The sequence below is a fragment of the Dermacentor silvarum genome, chromosome 2 (assembly GCF_013339745.2).
Source record: "Dermacentor silvarum isolate Dsil-2018 chromosome 2, BIME_Dsil_1.4, whole genome shotgun sequence".
Classification (NCBI taxonomy): Eukaryota; Metazoa; Arthropoda; class Arachnida; order Ixodida; family Ixodidae; genus Dermacentor; species Dermacentor silvarum.
Genome location: NC_051155.1, coordinates 249,261,099 through 249,281,937, shown reverse-complemented (window position 1 = coordinate 249,281,937; position 20,839 = coordinate 249,261,099). Strand labels below are relative to the sequence as shown.

Below are 20,839 nucleotides of genomic sequence, written 5' to 3'. Positions count from 1 at the left end.
GACGAGTGCTCGTCTGTGTGTTTCTTCCGTCCGTCTATGTTCAATTCGCGCTGCTTTTCACCACCAACGTGAATCAATTTGCCCAACTTTCAGCCCTGTAAGAATTAGATGTGGATGGGAAACAAATCAAACCAGAACACCTTTCATGCATAACCACCAGAAACTGCGATGTGAGATCGTGTCATAATATGGCATTACCACTCCAGCATGAAACTTTTGCATATGTGAATGAACCACAGCAATTTCAAACAAACCACTTGAAAATGGGAAAAGCAATGCATGCATTGTTTTCATGTTTCACTGCGGAATGGCACAGTGATTATTCCCTTATTATAAATAGAGAAAGAAGTAAGTAACCTTGCACCTGTTCAAGTGAGTATGAACACTCTATAAAACCTCAAAGTGCAGCAACAACTCCTTCCCTCTTACAACATGGTCCACTTTGGAGGAAAGGGTTAGGTGCAGTGCTAAAGTGTTGAAGCATATAATTACTTCCTGCATATATGTGCCTCAAGTCGAGACGCATGCTAGCTCATCAATGTGTGGCACAGAGATAAGGGCTGAGTGGCAAGCCATTTTGCAGCAGGTGCTTGCAAGGTCAGTATGAGCAGTTTTCTAGAGCTCACTAAACAAGATTATGAAAAATTATGTCCAAATGACTGCAAGCTAACTGTATTGTCATGCCAGAATTAAACGTGTAAAAAAAAAGCAGAACACCTCTCATGCATAACCACAAGAATTTGCAATGTGAGATCGTGTCATACTATGACATTAACACTCTAGCCTGCTGCCTTCAGAATGACGTGTATTAGTATGAAGTTCTTTACGTGATGACAGAAAGCACTGACCAAGGTAGCTGTACTTCTCAACGGGTGCCTCTTCGTCCAGGAAGGGACTGACAGACCAAGCCCAGTCACGCAGTGTTCGCTGCACTGTTATGGTGAAGACGGTTCCCTTCCATGTGTAGGGACCAGGGGCGCCCAACACAATGGTCGAGTCCTGCAACAACACAACCACGGCAATTTTGCAGATTTTGCTTAATGGGTAACCCATATAGAGAACTATGGAAAAGAGGGGGTGCAGGTGACATTACTGAAGTGTCATTAATCATATTACTAATATATGAAGAGTAACAAGACCTTTATGCAATTCTTTGTAGGTTGTAGTCGACAGGTGACTTAGTTGTGCTCTACCGCTAGGACATCGCAGCGGTGGCCTAGCGGTAGAGCATTCGCCTCGTATGAGGGAGGTACCGAGCTCAAATCTCAATGCTGCCGGGAACCCACTGGTTTTTTCTAATGGGTAGAGATGTTCCCTGGCCTGGTGCTTGGCTTTTGTGTGGGGTTCACATCTCGAAAGAGATCTCAGGAGTTGTCTCTGGGCGCCTCTTGTCCAACCACAGATAGCCTTGTTGAACAGCATCCGCCGTGGCTGTGGGAGGCAAGTGCTGCCGCCGGGCACCTACCGGTAAAATAGGTACAAGCGCGCTCCCGGTCTGGTGCTCGGCCATTATGGGACCTCAACGCTTGGAAAGGGGTGTTTGTCTCCAACCCGAAGGCGTCCCCACCTCAATAGGTGCATTTGAGGGACCACATGGGAAATGGCCGCCATAGGAGCAGCCCAAACATAACTTTTTTTTTTGTGCTCACAAGGGTTTCGACGGGAATTCAGGGTGCAGGCTCCTTTCCCCAGCGTATCATCCCTGAAGGAAGCCGAACGCCAGACCGAGGTACACTTGTGCCCATTTGAACCACTGGGTGCCCGGCGGCGGTGGGAATCGAACCTACAACCTCCCGCAGCCGAGGCGGGCGCTCTATCATTAGGCCACGGCTGTGGCTAGGCCACGGCTGCTAAATGTTATTGCCTTGACCTTCTTTATTCCCTTTTCAAGAACTGCTACATTGGCTGTGACAACAATAAAATTGAGTTTTGGTAACGAACTGTCTACAGAAAAGGTTCTCCTAATGGCTCTCTAATGCATTATGAAAGGAAAGAACAAACACTGGGAGAAAACTGTTGCCATAAGAATGAGAATGGAAAATCTTATGCTATGCTGCATTTGAAGAGAAACTGGAGACTGATGGAACATGCTGATATAATAGCAAAGTCATTGTTATAAAAAAAAAGTGTTCTCACCTCTGAGATTACACCACTGGTTCCAGCCTGGCAGAAACCGAACTGCTCATGTGCCTTGTCAACAGGCCGGTTTTCACAAGGTTCCCAAGCCCGGTGCAGGTCTAGAAATTGGCTAAGCGTGTAGCAGATACCTCGTCCCCACCGGTAGGTGTCGCCCTTGTTCACATATCTATGGGCGCATGCCTACACAGCAAAACAATGCCAGGAGCAAATATGGTCATCATGCAATCAGAATGTATCACTGTTAAATTTGTTAGCTTAAGTGTTAGGACCTGTTATCAACGAGAAGAAAGGATAGAGGGGGCCGGTTATCGTAAGTCACAACCACATAAAGCCAACAGACAACAAAGAAAGCATAGATAGGGGGAATTACCTGGTTATTTAATAGAAATGTAGACATATATAAATGAAAATAAAAGCGAACGAGAGATCAACTGGCTGCAGGTGGGATATGAACCCATGTCTTCGCATAACGCGTGCGATGCTCTTACCAACCTGCTATGAACCTGTTAGGACCTGCTATGAACCACAAGGTCAACAGAAGACAAAGACACTCTCTTTGCTGCGTGAAAAGTTGCAAGTGGCAAACAAATACAGGTTCTAAACTTAAGTAAACCATGACTAACACCAGTCAATTGACAAAGCAAATGAGATGAAAATAATAATAACAATCAACAATATCAATAATAATAATAATAATAATATAATAATAATAATAATAATAATAATAATAATAATAATAATAATAATAACACTTTCAATCAAGGCGTCTGAAGCTAAATCGAAAAGAGTTGCTTATGCTTAAGTGAATGCAGTACGATTTTAAAGACTGATCACAAGAAGCAAGATATCCAACATCTGATGCACTAGTGGGCATTACAATCGCAGTTGTTCTGTCAGCTACTTGCATTCCTACATTGGTTTGTTGTGTTAGAGTTTCTCCAATGTCACTAAATCAGTTACACACTCTTCCCTCAGCGCCTTGGCCTTAAGAACTTCCTCGATCTTGCCCTGCCACATTTTTTTCTTATTCCCGCCTCATTTTTTTTTTCTTGTCATCATTTTTCAAACAGATGTGGCTCTCAGTTTCTTCTCATTGTATGGCTGAGTTATCTCATTCTTCGATTATGGGTTGTAGCTCCAATATTGGTGGGAGCTATTTCTCATAATTAGCCATTTTCTCTTTCTCTGTCACTCGAAAACACTCTTAGGCATCCTTATTTCAACCACTTTGTTTCAGCACCATACAATTTTGTCATAGCATATGCTACTACATACAGCTTCTGCTGAGATGTCAGATCTAGCGTTGAAAACTTTGTACCATAGTTTTACCGTAACCAGTTTGCATAATTTAAATTGGAAAGAGCCCCATCAAGAAAATTAACCATAATAACGCTACTTAATGCATGGAAGGGTGCTTATATCACAAATAACAAGGACAAAGGTCTTGTTACGAGTCCAAAATGTCTGCGCCAGCTATGACAACAAAGGTGTGAAAATCAACAAAGAAGACTGTCATCCACAGAGAGTCGGACAGCTCACCAGAACAGAACCTCCAGGACGCTGGCTGTGGACAGTGACACCCAGCCACTGGTCGTCTTTCAGCACTTCTTTGTCAGGCGCTGAAACCAAAAGGCAAAGTAAACACCAATAGATTCGCTGTTTTGTATAGTACGTCAATGTTCAACAAGAAAGTAAGTTAAATAGCAATAGCACACACGATACAAACTTCAAACTGGCAAGACCCCTAAACATTCGCAAAAAATCTAGCACTTTTTTTTTGGCCTTTTCAGTTGTTCTGAGATTTTCGAGTATTTATTCATGAACTGCATCACAGCTTCGAAATTAATGCATGCAAACTTAATCTTATATGCTGTAGCTTCTACACAGAAATATTCCATAATGCCACCACTGCACAAAACAGGCATCAAGACATACCAAGCATGGCTTCAAAAAGCTGTACAGCTATGTTTGAAGGATGCAATGCCATCTTATGTGTCGCGTTGCTTATAGGCAATATACTTCCACCTACCAGTGGTATCATTATCTACAGGAAGCTGTGTGCAGTCGTCGTAGCGTGTGCTCATGGGGCAGCGGTAAACAGCACCGGACCGGTTCGTGCCTGGTTGGCTAGTCTGAGCTCGAGGCGCTCCTACCAGCATCCTGCATAGAGAAGGGAAGTGCCACACACATTAGCTCTGCAAAAAAAAAAAAAAAAAAAAAAAATGCACGCAGCATATGTTAGCACCGTTTGACAACCATGCACTAAGAATCACCTGCCATACTCATAAAACTTACATTCGAACGCCATCCGTGAGAAAAAACTTTCGGAAAGACAGTCAATAAACAACATGACAAACTTCACAGCCGGAAACACTTAAGAAAAAAAAAAAAAAAGTGCCAGAGCATCCTAGCAAGACATCAATGCTTCCAAATCGCTCCGTCGAAGTTTGCTTTTCCGCATACACGCAATGCACGAGGAGAAGTGCACCGCACAGGACAAAGTCATCGTGCAAGTTCTGTTCAGGCAGCCGCGTCAGGTGAATTAATTGTTACAACACAGCCATTTTCAGTTCCGTGAGTCGGAATAAGTGACCGAGGTTTATCTTCGGAAGCTGTAAAGTATGGCAACAACGAACCACGAAGAAAAAAAGGAAACCATGCTTCTCGTTTCTTCGGCCTCGCTGTCTTCGTAATGCTTCACGTTTCGCTGCAACTGCCGCTTACGATTATTAAGAAACCAGCAGGTTTAATTAAGTGTCACGTTTCCTCCACCCTCTTGCTGCTCTCGCCCTCTTTTTCCATGACCGTTTCTGCATTTACACCTACGAAACTTTTTTCTGTAACAACTACCCCCCCCCCCCTCCTTTATTTTTTCGTTTCCTTTTCCTTTTTTTTTTCTTTTTGTTTATCTCAGGTTTGTGAGCGGAGAAGCTGCAACATTATAACGTTACATTTTATTTATGCCCTTTTTTTTACATTGCTTTGGGGCGTGGGATGTTGTGGAATTAATGTATGCATTGAAAGACACCGGACAGAATGTTAAGTGTTATCAATGAAGTTATTTCATACAAAAAGTCCTTCAACAGATGTAGTACGTGAAATGCGGTAATACTTTTGTACCGCAGACAGTGGCGTAGCGAAAAAAAAAATTACACCATCTTCCCGTAGGGGAACCCTGAGTAGTATGCGAAGCAGCCATGGGGTCGACTCAAGGTAGTTTTATCAGCTGTATAAACTTGGACATGCAGCAGCACCAGCAACGCGCAGAACTGTTGTCGACGCCGTCGGCGTTTTGCCCGCGTTCGCACCGAACGCGCGCAAAGTGGAACCGGAAGCGGAAGCGGAACCGGAACACCATCCAGTGAACACCTCATAAAACTACAGCTGGCTACATACTACTACTACTACTACTACTACTACTACTACTACTACTACTACTACTACTACTACTACTACTACTACAGAGGAGGGAACGACCCACACCCTAAGGAGCTTCGCCCCTAAAAATGTTTGGGGGAAAGGGGGGGGGGGGGGGGCACGTGTCCGGTGTATCACCCCCTGGCTACGCCACAGACCGCAGAGGTTTCACAATGACGTGAACGGAAAAAAAAAAAAAAAAAAAACGCAGAATCGTCAAATTGCGGATTGCAAGTCCCGCGTCCCGTAAACTTTTGTGGCCGACTGTACGCGCATTTTCAAATGCACGCTTCACATCAGGAAAATTTACCAGCCCAAAAGACAAACCACTGCGGAGTCAGATTTATTTATTTTCTATTCTATTTGACACACATCTGCTCACACAGTATCTGACGCATCAATAATATGGCTTGCATAAACACCTGAACGGGTGTTCGCTGCATAGCACAGAACGCATGACTTTCGTTCAGTGCTGAGCATGCTGAGCATTCTCGAGTAAAGTGACGTGCAGCGCAAATACGTGGATGGATGGATGATATGAGCGTCCCCTTTGAAACGGGGCGGTGGGTTGCGCCACCAAGCTCTTGTTATTGTTATGCCTAATGTGCTACCTTTATTTTTGAGAAACACACCAACACAAATAATTCCAAGCATCAACCTCTTTACACCAGTACTGGAAACTGTGCTTCTGTATGTCTCCGTTGTTTGTGGTCTCCCTACTTTTCTGCCACTAAACCTCCAACCGCCTCTTACTAATCTCTATAGCAGACATATGTTTACTTTGCCCCTAGCTGCTATCTAGAGTGTACTAGAATATTGTCTAGTACACTCTACTGCTATCCCTGATCCCAAGGTAGAGTGTACTTTCTAGTACACTCTACCCAAGGGCTTCAAGGAGGTCAGAGGAGCCTAGACTTGCAGCTGGGTAGATTTCTTCACATTCTAATAAAACATGTTCCACCGTTTGTCTAGCCTTACCACAGCAAGCACATGTGTCTTCGTCCTTGGTGTACCACGCGTTCTAAGGCATCCTGATCTCGCTTCGAAAAGTAAGGAGCTTCCCTTTGAGTTATAATAAATTGTTTCTTTCCTGAAGTCGTTTTTTTCCTTTGAGGTAGTTAGTCATGGCAGGTTTATTTTCCATTGCCGCCACCCATAACCTCGTCTCAGCTTCCCTCACTTTGCGTTTGACGTTCTTTGTTGCCGTGTTGCTGGCCATACCATGGTCACATATTTGCTGGTAAGCTTTCTAGTTCTTTTCCTCCACTGTGAGTCAATGTTTTGCCTGTACAAATACCTGAACACCTCTTGCACCCCATCTACTTTCTTCCATTTTTCTCAGTCGTTCTTCAAAATCAATTTTACTCTGAGCCACCCTTACTTCAAAATTTGTCCAGCCCATATAACCCTGCACATGCAGCTTCATTCGTCGTCTTCCCGTGGGCGCCCAACGCGAGGCGTCCCACTGACCTTTGGTGCCATCGAGTCCTGATTGTACCCGCGACTTCAAGCAAACAACCGCATTTCCAAATGTAAGCCCTGGAACCATTACACCTTAACCCCGGAGCACCTCGTACCTATTGTATCCCTACGTACGCTGGCTATCTAGCGCTGCACGCGGTAAAGGCTAAGAGTGCTCCATCGTTCGCATTGTCAAGAGATTCCAACACGCGCACGAACTTGACCTACAGTTGACTCGCTCATCGTCAGTTAGTAACAGTGGTATTGTACGTATACACTGCTTCTAGAAGCAGAGAAACTTACAAGCTCTTTCCATTCGCCACTTAGAACAATGCTGACCATAAGGCATATGTGGATTTTTTTTTCATCTCCTTGTTTTAGTTCCCTTGCCCAGTGCAGGATAATCAATCGGGTTCACCCTGTTACATTTCCCAAACTTTATTTTATCATCTCTCGCTCTCTCTCTCTGTCAATGTTGAAAATACGGAGTGCGACTAATATATGATGCGCCCGAGTTGAGGGCAGGTGTACTCGAACAGGAAGCCAAAAATTTCGATGCCGATTCAGGCGCAAATGCAAGAGAAATGCCAAAGTATTACGTCGCACCTCCTTTGAGGTGCCGGATCCATGAAATAAACCGCGTTCACCACACTGCAAAGAGTTGTTCAGGCGCTCACTCGACAGACGTTCTGCCTCCTCGAGGAGCGAAGTGCAACTGACGGTGGTCCGGAGCCCACAACCTCAGGTGCACTATATATATTATAAATTTGTCAATGTCAACCTCGACATATATATATATATATATATATATATATATATATATATATATATAATCGAAGAGGTGCGGCAAGTTGGAAGCTGTCCGCATGTCCGAGTATGGTGTTCGAGGGCAGATTTCGTCAGACGGTTGTCGCCCACCTGTGCAACGCACTCGGTCAACTCGGAGGAACGATCGAAGCGCGCGAGCTTAGTCACAGGCTCGCCATAAAGGCTCGTCATACATGGAGTGATAACACGTCTACCCGTGTTAAAGTGAGTGATAACCACTGTGATAACACGTCTACTACGTTAAAAAAAATACTCGCGTTGCTTCCTTAAAAGCTATCGAGGTTGACATTGACAAAGAAGTCTTAACAGAGACAAAGGCGCGGACTTAAGTCGGCACGTTCCTTTTTCGCAAACCCGGCCGCGCAACCTCTCGGTCTAAAAATCAACGCCCGCAGAACTGCATTAGAGCGGCCAATGCTGTTTTAGCGAGTCGAGCACAAGGCGTGCTGCGGAGCCCCTGTCTACAGCGTCGCTAACAATCAAAGATCGATGGCTCTCTTTATAGAGGAACAACCGTTCCCGCAGTCAAAACAGGAAGCGCTGAGCTGTGCCGTTGTTCCCTGACCGAAAATGCCGGCTCAGCCTTCCGCTCTGACGCGCCTATGCCGTGCGTCAGAACAACGCACAGACCATCTGCCGCTGAGTTTCCGCCCTCGCGTAAATAAATCGAAGAGGTGCGGCAAGTTGGAAGCTGTCCGCATGTCCGAGTATGGTGTTCGAGGGCAGATTTCGTCAGACGGTTGTCGCCCACCTGTGCAACGCACTCGGTCAACTCGGACTGAGGAACGATCGAAGCGCGCGAGCTTAGTCACAGGCTCGCCATAAAGGCTCGTCATACATGGAGTGATAACACGTCTACCCGTGTTAAAGTGAGTGATAACCACTGTGATAACACGTCTACTACGTAAAAAAAAAATATACTCGCGTTGCTTCCTTAAAAGCTATCATTGAACGCCGCTAACCTGGGTGTGAGCTTATAGGAGCATGTATACCTTTTTCTTTTTTATATCTCACTGTCATTGCTCAGGGATGACTGGACATTCGAAGAGTGATGATCCAACTACACCATGGAAATCGCTAACGTGCTTCAGTCCATTGCCCCGGACGAGTCAGACTTCTCAAAACCGCAGCTCCACGGAAAATTATAGACTGAATAAATGCGCGTTAATGCGTGAATAAACACCACCTTATCGCAAAGGAAGTCAAGTAACTCGTAAGAGCCGTTCGCATACGTCGAATCATTTCTCTCATTCAAAAGACGCGGAGGTACAGGTCATTGCCACTTGTGCAGTTTGCAGGAATATACCCAACCCAGCCCGACCCGAGGCGCGCGCGCACATAATTATTTTTTTATCCACTTTCATTTCAGTCTACTTATCATTTATTTAATTCAATCACGGTGTAAGATATATACTCTTTAGGTGGGAACCCTTCTCGGCTTGCTTGCTAGACGCGATCGACCAGATAAAGTAGCAAGGGCGCGCGTCTATCGGGGCGGTGACGGCAGCGGATACCTATCGGCGGAACGATCGCAACTTAAGTTAGAACGCAGGCGAGCGCTTGCGCCGACAAGGAACGCACGCATGCCCTCTCCCCGGTGACCTACTTTCGCGCGTCACTCAATCATTTCGGATTTCCCGCGAACCGCCGGTTTCTATAACAACGGGAGATTAAATCAATAAAATGTTTTCTGTGTTAAAGTTGCGTCGTACTGCCGATAGGTATCCGCTGCCGTCACCGGGCCGATCGGCACGCGCCTTTGCTCTTTATCTGGTCGATCGAGTCTGGCGAGTGTCCTCACCTAAAGGGTATACGTATATATTACACCGTGAATTCAATTAAGACCTACAAGTCATTTCCGCCATGCTGTCTTTCGTGTCATTGTTTTGTTGGCTTCTATAATAAAAATCTATAATAAAAAATCAGGCCCCTCGGTTTCTTTTCTTCTCGTTTCTTATCATCATCACCAGCCCATATATATATATATATATATATATATATATATATATATAGAGAGAGAGAGAGAGAGAGAGAGACGGGACCTACAACCCAGAATAACAGCTCGTGACGCTCTTCTCACATTCGCATTCACGCCACGGTGCCAGCTTCGCGTCAGTAATCCCAGTTAAGAAATTTATCTAAATTAGATACGGAATGTTGGCGAGGTACGTTCTCCGGCCTCTTCATAAAGTATCATGCATGCAAGCGCACGCGCGTCATGGCGGATAATTGACGAATTCGGGAACGAAAGAGAGAGGAGAGAGAATAGGGAAGGGCAGGGAATCTGCCACCACTGCCAATGTTTTACGTAACGCAAGTGACGTGGAAAACAATACAGCTACTAAATTTTCTAGCATGTTTGGCCCGCAGGATCGATCAGCATAATACACTGCAACCCAACTATAATGACAGGTGTAGCGTGGACGGCACACCTGTCATTATCTAGTGACACCTGCCTTGCGGAAAAAGAAAAGATCACTTCTTAAACTGCTCGCGCGGTTCGTCGTGAACTTTTGCTGCCAAAGGTGCTAGAACTATATAATATGTCGAACGCCTTTATAAAGAAGTGATTGGGGCCTCCGAAATCATTCGTTATACAGGTCACTTCGTTGTAAAGGTCGCGCACCGCACAGCTATCAATAGAACCGGGACAGAATTATGCCTTCGTTATACAGGTTATTTCATTGTAGAGACGTTCGCTGTAGAGGCGGTGACTATACGCTGTATTATATGTGAGAGTGCGGGTTTCCCAAGTGAGAAGACGCAGAATGGGAAAGGGAAGCGAAGCTTGTCCAAGCGATCGGTCCTGGTACACAGACGCGCCGGCTTATACTGTGGCTTCAGCGATAAACAGAATAGCCGCGTGGGCGGCGGCGTTTATTTTGGACCCGGGGGCGGCAGAAGCTCGGGCCGGAATTCCGCGCGCTGGCTAAATCGGGGCAGACACGCGCTCGCGAATCGCCCCTTCTGCAAGGATGACCAGGTCACCGCGTCGGACATATATCTCTCTCCGCGCCGTCCCGGCTCGCCCGTGCTGCAGGCTGCGGCCCTGGACGGCATCTGCCTCGGACGGCTCAAAGCTGCAACAACGTACAGTCGGCGTCGAAAGCATGCGCGTTACGCGAAGAAGCCCAATTTCAGTCCCGTTTTCACTTGCAGCTTGTAAAACAGTACATCACTATGTTAGTCATGTATACCACTAACACATGCAGGTGTAATCTCAATAACAGGCTGTGCGCCCAGGCTGAAATATTATTTTTTTCCGCAGGTCCTGCGTCCCGTAAACATTTAATGCTAATTACACCAGTGACTCTCCTATGCACGTTTGTTTTACAGATCTGTTTGAACTTCCGATACTTCAACGAACTTAACTAAGTTGAAACAGCGCAACTTAAAAGGCGCAGGAGTATCCTAACTAGTCTAGCGTCTAATAAAATGGTTCACTCACACGTATGTTTAACATGTGCGTTTGATAATGGAAGAAACGGAAAGAATTAAAGAAAGAAATAAGCGAACATCGGTGAACAAGCGCTTGTTCTGTAGTATGCGCTTTTCTTTGTCCTGTTGAAGTTTCGTCTGCTTTGTGTTCGTAACTTCAACTTCTCTTATCGGATACGGAGGCCACGGTATCCTGTATATACAGGCAGGCAAAAATACTGCATGAAACGGAGATTACACTTTGTCATACGTATATTCTATCTGTGCCTCAATTTACAGCCATTTATCGGTCAGAAATGCTCAATGTGCCGAACAGGCGCTTACCTAAACACAGCTTAAGAGAAGCTCCTTCGAGTACCGACAGGACTGCGAAGTAGACATGCATAAAGTGACAAGGCACAGCTACTGGACAGTATAGGACAGCGTGACGACTACTGCAGAGACGTGCCGCTCAGGTTATAGTTGGTTGGTTGATCCTACGGGATATGGCGCAACCCGCTACGCGGATAAGCCATGAGTCGTCGAGTAGAAGAAACTAGAAAGGAATATTGTAAAAATTAAATAGAATATCTGAGTAGTATATTAAAGGGGCCCTCAATCACATTTTATCGAAGTCGAGAAATGCATTTGAAGTTAAAATAGACTATTTCAGAAATACTTTGCCGCAAAAAGTACTTCAATGCGTTCAGCAGAAGCGGAGTTGATGGCACCCCATTCGCGGTGCTTCCGCCCCTTCTTCAATGACTTGCACTGCGAAGGCTGCGGCAGAGCGGGACGAGCCCACAACGCACCGCCTACTGAACGTCACCGTAGCTCGCAGTTGAAATTTGATTTTGGATGTTCACGTAGACGCCACTACCGATTTTGGCGCCTACGACGCGCAAAACGCTGTTGTCCTCAGCGAGCCGCAGTGCGCTCAGCCAACGGACTCGTCCCGGCCCCTCACGGCGGCCGCGGTATCCACGCTACGTAGCAGACCGCAGCCAACTGTAGCTCGTATAAAGTTGGTCTTTATTCTATGACTGTAGTGTGTATGCGCAGCGTTTGCATCGTGCACGACAAGGCTTGAGTGCGCGCTCGCGCTCATATGCTCCAATCTGGCCGTGCTACGTGGTGCAGAGCAGCTTTGTCCAGCACCAGCTTGACCGACGGATCACATCAAACTTGCTCATTTTGAAGCGCCATCAATAGCTCAATACGAAGCGAGTCTGCCAAGGCGTCTAACCAGGAGCGGCCAGGAGGGGGCGCGCGCTCGCAAGCATGCGTGTGGTTGCGTGGTTCGAGGCTAGTTGAGAGTCCAAATCTAGTCGAAATTAGTAAGAACCGACGGCTACGACACCAATAAGCAGGGCGGCCAAAGTTTAATTCCGTGGCCGAGCGCGTGAGCAGACGATAGTCGGCTTCTTCCGAAGTACGTAATCAATATCGAAATTCGAAAACAAATTTTCGCTTACTTCAGCCTGTTTATTAAACTGTGTCGATAAATATACACAGTAACAGTAGCAAGAAGCGCACTGATCCAAACACGCTTCTTGATATATGTCAGCTATTGGCCAATAGCAGCCGTGTATGGGAATCTCCTATACTACGAAATAAGGCGTCCAGTAAAGAGTGAGGACCAGGCGTCTGTTGAAGAGAGAGCGTTTGAGATAAAGGTGACTCTTGCGAGCTCCACGCGCCGCGCACTACTGGAAGATGTGGCTGAGATGTCCACGTGCTATTCGCGGACTGTGTTTCGTCGCCAAGCCGCGAAGGGTGGTTCAGGACCCCTTAATTAATTATAATAAAGAAGGTTAGTCCTCCGAACTCTATGACCATGAATATTAAGAAATGTATAAGGCGCACTTTTTCGCTGCACCAATTTTTCTTTAATCGCATTTATTTAAAGATGAGATGACTTAAGTCGCAATCTTTGTGTCTCGCCTACTTTCTTATTCAGTAAATATAGACTTTTTCTCACTTATACAGTACAGGAGAAAAACGTGCGACCTTCCATCCCCCACCCCCCTCCCCGGCAATCGTTCGTCCATTTTATACAAAAAAGAATTGCCGGCTTTGGTGTCTGATGAACCTGTAATAAGGCAGTGCGCAAAGCAGTTACGCAAATCGCTCTTCGAGAAAAGAACCTTGACAAACTGACAGTGCTGCCGCGGCTTCGCAGGGTGTAGCACACGATGGATCGACGCCCAGTCGTCTGCCAAAAGCCTGCGCACACGCTAGCAGGGACCATGGATGGGTGCCAACTAGGGATCACGGCCGATCGAAGCGACGCCGCTGTATACGTGTGCTCGTTCGCATACAACCGGACTTGCAACACAGCCTCTCGCCTTCGCTTTCTTTAGAACCGCGAGCCGCCGCCATAGACCAAAATAAATTGCACAATTCAGCGAACAATGTATCTGTATCCTGAACGGCCCGCACCGCTGACCGATCGGAATGCTTTGCACAAAGCAACAGTCGAAATATTTCACATTTTAAATCGATAGCGTTAAGGGCCCCTTGACGCAGAAAATCCAGCGTCGGCGTGGGCGCGCCGGAGTCGGTGGCGGAGAAAATCATCCCGAACCGTGGATGGCTTTGGCTCTCTGATGAAACAGGCCCTCCGCGTGGCGCAAGACGTTAGTGAACAAAATTGAATTTCTCAAAGTAAAATCCGCCAGAAAAAGATTTGTCGCAGTTTCACCCGAAAGGCGAAGCACCAATTGCGATAGCAAATTAGTAGAGAGCTATACGGAGTAAGGATAGTAGTTTTATCAGCTGTATAAACTTGGACATGCAGCAGCACCAGCAACGTGCAGAACTGTTGTCGACGCCGTCGGCGTTTTGCCCGCGTTCGCACCGAACGCGCGCGGCGCTTTAATATAAATACGTATTTGGTGCGGCAGCTAAACGTCTCCTCTCCACCCTCCCTCCCGTCCCCCCGCAGCCTTTCGAGCGACGGAAAAAGTTGCATTTGCTCTCTATATATTGACACGTATACATGTTTATCTTTCACCGGTGGCCGCTTTCCACCGGCTAACAAATGTTAAACGTTATCGCTCGGCGCAGGACGCGCCTGTATCGGAAGTTTCTAGAACGTTATCGATGCTTCTTTCCGTTGCCTGTTTTCTCCGACGCTTATGTTGTCTGATTGTATGACCAACGCGAATTGTCTAGAACTTTCTGGAAGACACGCGGGCATCAGGGATTAATCTGGAACCTTCAATGACTCAGGTATAAAAGCCGACGCGTCGCGCCGCTGATGAGATTTCGACGATCGCCGACTGTGTTCGCCGCTATCGTTGTGCTTTGAGTGTAGCTTTCTTTTGTGGGCACAGGTTCGCCCACTAAACAATCAGTTTCGTCATACACAGTTTTACGACTGTTTTCTTCAGCGTCACTACTACGTGACAATATGGAAAGGAGGAAAGAGACGCTTAATTCTGCAGCCCTTCAGGGAGCACGGCGCAGAACGCGCGGTTGCTCTCCGACGTGCGTTCGCTCCCCGTGAAAGCGCGCGTCCCTCGCGCCCTTTCACTCGCACATACAGCGTCCGGAGCGCGGCGACGATTTCATCGCCGTTGACGTCATACGGAACCTCACGGCGACGGCGACGGCAGAAACCTGCTTTGGAGTGTTCATATAATTGCTATCGCAATAAAATCGTAAAGTACGACTTAACCACAACCTAGAGACATGATAGCGTCGGGATTGTAATTTGAATGTACGAGAAAACATAATTCTGTAACGAGGAAGCTCAAACACAAACCCCTTTTCCAGCATTTCTACCATGCCCAATAGCGGCGCGCAGAGGCGAAGGTGGAGAAAAAGGAAAGCAGCAGTTGCTGGGAAGCCTGACAAGCATTCAGGGACCTTTGAAAACTATCGCGTTCCACTCTTAAAGGCGCAGATTAAGCGTCCTCCAATTTTTTATATTGTGCACGCAGTCGAAAACTATATTATATAGAGTGTCGGAAGCAACTACGAGCTCGTTATTTTCGCAGTACTTGGTTAAAGGTTACGATTCTGGTAAAGGTTTAAAAGATGACGGACGCCGTACTTACCGAGAAACTGGAGCCACATTTTAAATGGGTTCTGTTAAAAAGAATTCATTTAAAATGTGCTGATTTAAGTTCACGGAGCGAAAAACGACGTTCCATAAGTACACAATCCGGTTTTAAATTAACAAAGTCATTTTATCCTTGTTATAGGCACTGAACGTTCAGCACTATCGAAGCAGGGGGAATTCTTTCTATATGTATACTACGTGGCACCGTATATCACAGCACGATATTTTTGCAATTCGCAACTACATGTATCGGCCTGCACACAATCAAACTCGCTTTCCTAAAGTTTATACTGCGGTGGATCCAGCGCTTTTAGCTTTTTATTAAACAAGTGCAACTCCAATTGTTATAAATAGCGGCTGAACATACTTTATATCCACTTCGCTGCATCAAGTACCTACTGCATGGACGTTATCATGTAGACACACTCTTTATCAAAAAGTCTCGAAATCATTGCGCGTTACCGGCCCTATTGTAGCGACACGTGTATATAAGGAAGCTATGAAAAACTTCCTGCTGCCCGTGAGAACATTAGCGTGCTTTTTGCGACCAACGGACTCTCTTTTGATGTGAAAGCATCAAATGGCCCATTGAGCGAAAAAGCCGGCGTGTAGCAGCGGAACGGCACCTAAATTCCCATTGGCTGCGACGCCACGTCACGTGTACGTCTCGACGAAGCAGAGCGGGCGAAAGAGAACAGCTGCTGCCCCGCTGGCGCGCCAGGCGTTGCGTGAGGGAAGAGGGCATCGCCGCGACGCCACGTCACTCTCGCAAGTCTGCGTTATCCGCGCGTTCTTAGCCCGCGTAAGCCCTCGCCTGCGTTCTAACTGCGCCTCGGTAATCGCTATAAAGAAATTAATGTATATAAAAAACTGAATAAATTCGAAAGGAAAAGGTTGGCGGTACTGAATTTCGAACCTACAACCCCATGCTCAGAGGCTGAGTATCTTACCCACTGGGCCAAACCAGCGCCTCATAGATAGCTGGCCTATGCACTCTCCTTTATGACATGCTACTTGGACCGAAATTTCAATTTCCAAGCCCGGCGTGATGAAAGCGGTGACGTCACAATCACCGCGGCTTACTCGAGAGCGTACCCATTTATTCTATGGCAGTCGGGCAAGGTAGCATGATGTTACGGATCGAAGTGCATCGGCCTTGTGCTATCTAGGAGGCGTTAACGCCAATTGGCCAAGCACCTCAACGCGCTTCCTTGCCCGCGAGGAGCTCATAACTCGAAGGACTGCTCAGCGGCGTTCACATTAATGCTTTCACATTCGTCGTCCTCGGATTTTCTGTTTCTCTTTTTCTCCTCCTCCCTTATATCTGGCCCCCTTTCCCCCACCTCCGTGCATGGCAGCAAACCGTTAACTAACTATTGGTTACCCTGTCTGCCTTTCCTCTCTAATTATTGCCTTCGGTGCCAAAGCCGCAGATCGAGCGCAACGGTGTCCGTCGCCCTTTCAAGCTTCGCAGTGCCAAGTCCGGTACATGAACCCGAACACAGGACCCGGCGACAAGTCTCGTCATTCGAGGAGGGGCCTCCAAGCTTGTGACAAAGAATGCTCGTCTACGACCTGTTCCGTGTGTCTGCCTTTTGAGTGGCGACATATCTCCGCCTTCCACGTTTCCACTCCGCAACGGCTCAGTCTGCAAGCAGATTGCAATTGGGGCGGGACATCTGTGAAGGATTGCACCGATGCACCGACCACATCTCGATCCTGCGTCCGCATTTCTCCGATACCGATACATTCAGAATCTCAACGAGAGAAAAATAAGGAGGGAAGGGAAAAGTACTTTCAGGAGTTAACGCAAGTGTGACTCGGAAAAATGCGGCACAGATGGATAGCCATGCTTCAATCCGTTGTGCTCCTCTATGCAACTTCCGCCTTGAACAACGCATGACGTCGCCCTCCTCAAGTACAAGAGGAGGGTGCGAGCGTCAGCGTGATCGCAGTTCGTCGGCGCTTAGCGTCCAACCCCGAACACAAAAAGTTTTCCGTGGTTACAGCTTAAATAAAAACTTTAATGAATGCGACTGGTCGCTGATAAAAAGTGTTAAAGCACGGCAAGAAATGTTCATATATTTCATAGGCGCAAATTTGGTGCCCATTAATGGTCCCGGGCACACTGGTCTCGCACGTGATTTCGTTACTGTACCTTCGAGAGTTCGGCCCCGATAACCGTAATCGTTTTTTCCGTTATACGAATGAATACTTGTATGTACAGCCTAAAGACATCGGCAGAATTTAAATAGACTGCTTAGATGCTTGTCGTTATGAGTAGTTGTTTAAGAACCTATTTCCTTCGTTATATCTGCGGGGAATGCACTTCTAAATGCACTACGCCTGCTGATGAGGTACCTGCAGATGGACAAGTCATATATGTGCTACAATCATTTATGGACATCACCCGTGTACTCTTAAGCAACCAGCACACAACATCTGCTCAAAGTGAGATGTGTATGTTCTGGATTTCCTGAATACAGTGCTGACATCCCTTGTGCTCCACAAGCTATCGTCTTTTCGTGCACAGGAAATTCAAACGTGGCCTCACCGAGTGCCAGCATAAAGGCCTTGCACGCGAGCGACTACAAAAACACTTCAACGTGTTTGGACTTCACGCATGTCTTGTGCTCTCTCCCTTTCCTTCTTTTATCCTATATTTTCCCCCTCCCCCAGCGCAAGGTAGCAAACCGGATACTGGGATCTGGTTAGCCTCCCTGCCTTGCCCTTTATTACTCCATCTCTCTCGCTCGAAATCAAACAGGTTGTTTGTATTAGATCTATACAAATCGGTCAACAAAAACTGTGATGCCTCAAGTCCACATAGGCTGCCTACAGACGTCCTAATAGTACATTTATGCACGGACTAGCTGTCTAAACGTACTTTTTTCGAGGGTTGACCAATGTCGACGGATATCGGGGTCTCTCGACATTTCTGCAGTTGTCTTATCAACCGGCGCTCTCTGGTGGTGTTTGTGCACCGGCTTCTCAAGGGAAAGAAGGCAGTCGAGATAAGGACATGCCCTGTCTTAACCCAAGGGGCAACGGGGCGAAGCCGGTGCAAGATAGCGGAGCGCGTTTAAGCTGAAGTCCGCGTCCCGAAACCGTATCGCCGGTCAACATTGTACCGTCCTCCGGAAGAGCTCTGCGCAACGGTCAGTCCTCGGCGTAGTTTCCTACAAACATCACAAGTGGGAAATGTGGCGCTATAGCGTCTATACGGTAGCTGAGAGTATGGCGGTTCAGTGAGCATGGCAGTGATGAGCAGTAAGCGGATTTGCCTGAACTTCGCCCTCACTGGCTACACACGGCGTTGTGACTTTGCAAATTAATCGTCTTCAACAAAATATCGCGCTATAAAGGCAAATATATATCAAAGATCCTGCACTGCGCAGAGACCTTAATACCTCGCTATGTTGAGAAAACTATGATTGCTTGGAAATTTAGAAAGATGAAGCGTAATAAATAACGCCACAGGAACGTCCGAATCCACAATTACGAAAATATTACGCAAATCTATGTATACTACCATAATTTTCATGGTAGCCGAGTGATCGCAGAGCAAGAGTTCCGTCTAATAATTTTTTTGGTAACACGGACCTCGGCATGCTGCGCGACTGCAAAGCACCGGTAAAGAAAAAAGTTTCCAAGATGATATTACTAAACAGATCCAACCGGTTTTAAAGAATGAGTGCTACTTTAAGCCGCTTTGTTGCTTTTCCTTTTTCTATTTAAATCTTCAGCAAGTATAATGATGGGGCACGTACAGCATCGAGGTCTCTCAGAATAGAGACGCGACCTGGGAGAATCTGTTGCGAGGTCCTCGTGTTTATAGTATGATCACAGGTCGGCTTTATAGTTGCGAGTGAAGAACTCGGACTATAAGCGTTCTTACGCGCATCTCTCCCTTGATACGCAGCGCAGGATGTAGGGCCTTAAACCAACCAATGAACCAGCCTGTATAATATACCGCTGCCATGCGCGGTATGCACGCAATGCCAGAAAGACTGCGCACGTTTCCCACCCGTAACAGGAGCATATTTCGAGAACATCGTGACCGGCAAACGACCGTCGCCGGCTTTGCAGTCATCCCCAAGGCAACTTTCACAGCCCCGCACCGGCCGGAAAGTGCGAAACGCGCGAGTTCCGCAGGCATGCGGCCGTTTCGTGGTCACGTGAAAAGGAAGGAAGGTTTCTGTGTTCCTTCAAGGGGGACGCATACCAAACGTTCGTAAAAATATATAATAAAAAAAGACCCCCCTCGAACTACCGACTCAGACAATATACTAACCAATTCGACCATGCATTCAAGCGAGTTCTGCCGTTCTTGACGGCCGTTGTCTAGAAAGCACACGTGGAATAAAGAAAGTCGCAGTTTCGCCCGAAAGGCGAAGCATCAATTGCGATAGCAAATTAGTAGAGAGCTATACGTAGAAAGGATAGCAGTTTTATCAGCTGTATAAACTTCAATACATTCGCTTAATTATAACTGAATTAACAAGCATGGTGTCACGCGCGCACAAGCAAACATGAAAAGATCACACTCGATGACCGCAGACAACTGCTGTCAAAACGCTGGCGTGAGCAAGCGCGGCTGTATCAGCGAGCGTAGGTTCGTGCGGTCTATCGCTTCAACAGAAACTGAGCGGCGAAAGCACAGCGCGTATACAAAGGTAGGAGCTGTGTGCAGATCGCTTTCAAGATACGGTGCGCGCGACCACGCGCAGCCACGCAAAGTACAAGTGCACAGTTGCTGGCAGAGTAGAAGCTGCTTTCCTCCTCTCGCGCACGAGATTTAATCGCCAGATCCCCTTACGCAGGGCGGTTGCTAAATGCGCAGTTGGTTCCGGAGCACAACGGCGGCGCCCCTCCCTCGCTTCCATCCCCCCACGGCCTTTCGCGCGACGGTCGCGTTTGCTCTCCGCCGTGCGTTCGCTCTCCGTGAAAGCACGCGTCCTTTGCACGCTGTATGTGCATCATACGGCGCGCGGCGACGATTTTATCGCCTTTGGACTTCATACGGAACCTCACGGCGACGGCAGAAATCCGCTTAGAGTGTCCATATAACTGCTATCGCAATAAAACGATATGAGGTGCACAATTAGAATTACTCATTAATTCCATTCGCCGTGGCCACAGCGGGCTGCACGTGTGTATACGTCTAAATAATATAAAGGTTGTTCACAAAATAGGTTCCGAAAGGGACAACGTAGAACAACATTAAATTAATGTAGTTTTGTGAATCATTCTTACAAGACTCCATTTGCAGTTGTCTTTTTTTTAACCTCGTGCCATCCTGCCGGTACGTTAGTGTGACGTCACGGTTTTCAAAGTGTTCCGGCCCGCATGGTTCGCGCGGTCGTTCTTGTTCTCAAAAAGGGAGTTCGAAAAACTCACTAGGTTGAGCCCTTAAGGTTCCGTTAGAACGCAATGCAAGTTTTCTTTGTCGATAAACTATTAACTATAGTCACTATCCATGACGTAACGCGAGCAGCTGGTGCGCAG

The 20,839-nt window shown here is 46.9% G+C and overlaps 1 protein-coding gene across 1 annotated transcript in view; it reads right to left on the bottom strand.

Annotated features, from left to right (window-relative positions):
• LOC119443105 (integrin alpha-PS1) overlaps positions 1-20,839 on the bottom strand; it is a 118,735-nt gene that overhangs the window by 33,840 nt on the left and 64,056 nt on the right. Inside the window, exons 2-5 of the mRNA XM_037708254.2 lie at positions 4,169-4,299; positions 3,679-3,758; positions 2,137-2,319; positions 849-999 (exon numbers count right to left, since the gene is read on the bottom strand). Coding sequence (XP_037564182.1) covers positions 849-999; positions 2,137-2,319; positions 3,679-3,758; positions 4,169-4,299 — 545 coding nt within the window. The remainder of the gene's footprint in view (positions 1-848; positions 1,000-2,136; positions 2,320-3,678; positions 3,759-4,168; positions 4,300-20,839) is intronic.